Source organism: Suillus subalutaceus (assembly GCF_016647625.1).
Source record: "Suillus subalutaceus strain FC151 chromosome Unknown DFJ58scaffold_320, whole genome shotgun sequence".
Taxonomy (NCBI): Eukaryota; Fungi; Basidiomycota; class Agaricomycetes; order Boletales; family Suillaceae; genus Suillus; species Suillus subalutaceus.
In genome coordinates, this window is record NW_024540569.1 from 3,130 (window position 1) to 7,493 (window position 4,364).

The window sequence follows — 4,364 nt, forward strand, 5'->3', positions numbered from 1 at the left end:
GCATGGCTGATGGATCCCTAGTTCCATCCACCGGTGTCTGGACAGGGACGTTCACATGGGGACCAGTACAAGTCCACACGAACTTTGAAGTCTTTCCAAGCAGTGGGTCATGGCAGATGCTCATCAGCAAGCCATTACTAGAGCAGGTAAGCACAGTACATGACTACAGTACTGACGCTATTCATTTGCCACACAAGGCATCTCATTTTCTTTTACCTAACCTTTCTACATATCGCCCGCTACCAACACCATGCTTACCCACTGCCGTACAATTCCTTTCATCTTCAAAATTTAAGTTAGCCCCAAATGTAATACTTAATAAACCAGAACCCCAAGTACATATCAATCCGCCATCCCCAGAACCTTGGATCATAGAGCCACTAACCGCGACAGACCCAGACCCAGAGACAACCATATCAGAGACCTACCATGTGGACAGTGTGGACGAAGGTGGGACAATACTAGGTGAAGTTCCGGATCTGTCACACCCAGCGCTACCTGACGACATTTTTACCAGATTGACAATGCAGGGACCATTCTATCCATCAAGAGTAGAAACCATTGTCAATGCAGTAATGTATGGCACGCATCTTAATAAAGAAGTACAGAAATCACGCGAGTTGGTGGCGGAATTCGCTGATGTATTTGCGTTGTCCATCCGGGAGGTAAAACCAGTGGATTTCATTAAGTTCCGCCTGCAGATACCACAAAGCACAACATTCTCGAAGACAAAACCACAATGAGAATATCTCTTTCCAGTCCTGGACGACATGAGGCGCACAGGAATCACACGCTTCATACCTTCAGACGAAGTGAAAGCAGTGGCGTCAACGGTGCTGGTACAAAAGGCTCACTCAGGAACGAGCCTATCTCTGGAAGATATCTGTCAAATCGTCGACCAGCAGTGTATCGCACTCGGTGAGCCTCCAAGTCTGAACACGAACATAAACTTAGCACCTGTTGTCAGTCCAGAACCAGTAGATCCTACCAAGGTCAAATGGAGGATATGTCAAAACTTTAATGACGTCAATAAGGTATCAGATGTTGCAACTATGCCTCAAGGAGACATTGCAGCGAAGCAACAGCGCTTAGCAGGACACAAGTTCATTTGTGTACTGGACTTTGCAGCGGGTTTTTATGCGATTCCAGTGGAGGAAGAGAGTCAGCCGTATCTGTGCTTTTACACAGAAGGAAGAGGGTATGAAGCCTACCAGCGCATGCCAATGGGGGTACATGGTGTGCCATCCTGTTTTAGTGACCTCACTGTGCAAGCGCTGCATGACATCATGGTGGAGTTACTTCTAGAACTTTATGTGGACGATGGCGCTATGGCAGGTGACATCTTTGAAGAACTATTGAAGCGCTTACGTCTCTTCCTCACACGGTGTCGCGAGCGAGGGCTATCAATATCGCCTACTAAGACACAGCTGTTCATGGAAGAGGTCGTCTTCGGAGGGTTGCAAGTTGGGCAGGATGGCATCCGGCCAGATGTAGCAAAGATTGCAGCAGTAGCAGATTGGCCCGTCCCAGCAAATCTACTAGAACTGATGCATTTCTTGGGTCTAACGGGATATTTTAGAGTGCTCATCAAAGATTACGCGTGCTTGGTACTACCGCTGACAGATCTGCTATGGAATCTAGACCTCCCACCCCCCAGTGCAAAAGGGGGGAAACACAAATACAGACAGTACTTATGGGAACGCAGCCTCAATACATTCTGGGAACAAAGACACACCTGGACATTCCTCAAACTCAAGCAGATCTTAGTGTCAGAACCGGTTCTGCACGCACCCAGATTTGATGGAACGCCCTTCATTATTGTTAGTGATGGGTGTAAAGATGGATTTGGAGCCATACTAGCACAAAGGTTCGCGTCGCAACAACCATCAGGTGACACCGTCACCAGTATTTACCTGATTGGATTTGCATCAAAACACACCTCACCAGCGGAAGAACGCTACCAGCTGTACTTACTAGAATTCGCTGCATTGAAGTTTGCGTTTGACCACTTCGGGTCTACAGTGTGGGGTTTTCCGGTGGAGGTAGAAACTGATTGCACCGCACTGCGGGATACTCTCCTCAGCAACAAACTCCCACTGGTACACGCATGTTGGCGTGAAGGGATACTTGCTTACCAGATCATCGCAGTTCGCCATCATCCAGGAGCCACCAACACAGCAGCAGATGCTCTGAGTCGCCGCATGTCAGGATGGCCACGAACGAATGGAGATGGGAGCACATGGTCTGTCAGCGAGGACTGGGAAGCATCTCATGGACTGGTAAATGACCTCCTCCTCATACAGTCTACTGACACAGTGATCGCAGAACTACAAGAGTGCTTCAAACAAGAACCTTTGTTTTTGGAAGTAATAGAGGCGCTATTAGACCTTGATAGCAGCAAACCTGAGCGCGAGCATTGCAGAGCGTGACATCGCACTATAGGGTATATGATTGAGGAAGGACGTCTATGGCGCATAGCGGATGGTCAATCCACGCGAGCGAGGGCACGGTTAGAATGTGTATCACAACTGGAGGCTAAGGAGATGGCACAACAAGTACATGCTAACCATGGGGACTGGGGCAGAGACCTTACTAAACTCCAACTGATGGATCACATCATCAGCCCCAGGTTGGACAAGTCTATCGTGAGCGCACTGCTGGAGTGCCCACAATGCAAGAACTTTGGTTCAACGCAGCTGCACTCGCTACTGTACCCTATCACTCGACGCCACCCCCTTCGAACTACTGGTAGCGGTGTGGGTATCACAACCTGGCAGGCACATATAAGAAAAGTGCTCAGCCAGTATAAGTGAGTCTCAGCTCTGCCTAGCTGCTATACTCGCAGAATGCAAGAACGTTCGACCCTAAAGGGGAAGCAAGGAAAGCAAGGATCCACGGAATGATGCTGAACAACCCTGGTGAATGGCGGTGAAAGCGCGAGAAATGCGCTGAAGGCGCGCGCGGGAAAGTGAAGCGCGAAGGTGCGCGGAGCGTGGGAAGGTAGTGCAAGCAGTGCACAAGTGTAGAAGATGGATACTGGGACTGATAAGAGGGAAAGTGCGGATCTAGACGGATACTGATAGTGCCCACTAGCTATAGACTGATGCTAGGGCCTCAATATGATGAAGGACTCATGCATTGCATGGAGCTAACTGGTGATAGATACTGAGTGGTAGGAAGGTGGTGGTATGAAGCTAAGGTGGAATAGTTGGGGTGTAAAACGAACATGAGTGTATGTAAGTTCTACCTAAGCGCTCTCCCAGGGCTCGGAGCCGAATAGGGAGTGCTCTAAGTATGTAAATGAGGTAAAGTGATGTAAAGTAAGGGTCAATGACGAAATGGGAAGTGTAATATGCCAAATATGGTCAGATAACGAAAAGGGACATACCAAGGGACTGGTTGGACGATGGATGGATGCTCCTGGATGATGCGTGACGCAGGGCGCTTAAGCGCGAGAAAGCGCGCAAGGCGCGCACGCAGGAATACTGTGCATTGTGCGGGAAAGTGTCGCGCCTATGGCGCATTTCGCGGGAAGTGGTGCACTCTATAGGGAAGTCATAGTGGATGATAGTGCGAGTCGTGCCATGAAGGCCAGTCATCAGAATTCGTAATATGAGCCCATATGAGCCTGCAGAAACGCGTGTCTCTACAGCGGACTATCTGGTCCTTCCAAATGGCAAAAACGGCTTCCATAACGTCCTGTTGATCCTCGACATATATTCGCAGTACATCTGGGGATTCAAGTTGAGAGTCCACGGTACGGCAAAGACAACAGTGGATGGGCTCAACTCCATAGCGCTGTAGAGACTCGCATTTCTGCAGGCTCATATGGGCTCATATTACGAATTCTGATGACTGGCCTTCATGGCACGACTCGCACTATCATCCACTATGACTTCCCTATAGAGTGCACCACTTCCCGCGAAATGCGCCATAGGCGCGACACTTTCCCGCACAACGCGCAGTATTCCCGTGTGCGCGCCTCGCGCGTTTTCTCGCGCTTAAGCGCACTATGTCACACAGCATCCAGGAGCATCCATCCATCATCCAACCAGTCCCTCGGTATGTCCCTTTTCGTTATCTGACCATATTTAGCATATTACACTTCCCATTTCGTTATGCACCCTTACTTTACATCACCTTACCCTCACTTACATACTTAGAGCGCTTCCTATTTGGCTCCGAGCCCTGGGAGAGCGCTTAGGTAGAACTTACATACTCTGATGTTCGTTTTACACCCCCACTAATTCCACCTTACCTTCCTACCACTCAGTATCTATCACCAGTTAGCTCCATGCAATGCATGTGTCCATCATTGTTTTGAGGCCCTAGCATCAGTCTATAGCTAGTGGCACTATCAGTAT

The 4,364-nt window shown here is 49.2% G+C and overlaps 1 protein-coding gene across 1 annotated transcript; it reads left to right on the forward strand.

Annotated features, from left to right (window-relative positions):
* Positions 1–524: 524 nt before the first annotated feature.
* Positions 525–716, forward strand: DFJ58DRAFT_638414 (uncharacterized protein; the record flags this gene model as incomplete). Its single annotated transcript, XM_041381314.1, has 1 exon — positions 525–716. A coding segment is annotated over one exon (192 nt), but the record flags the coding sequence as incomplete, so codon positions are not given.
* Positions 717–4,364: the final 3,648 nt, after the last annotated feature.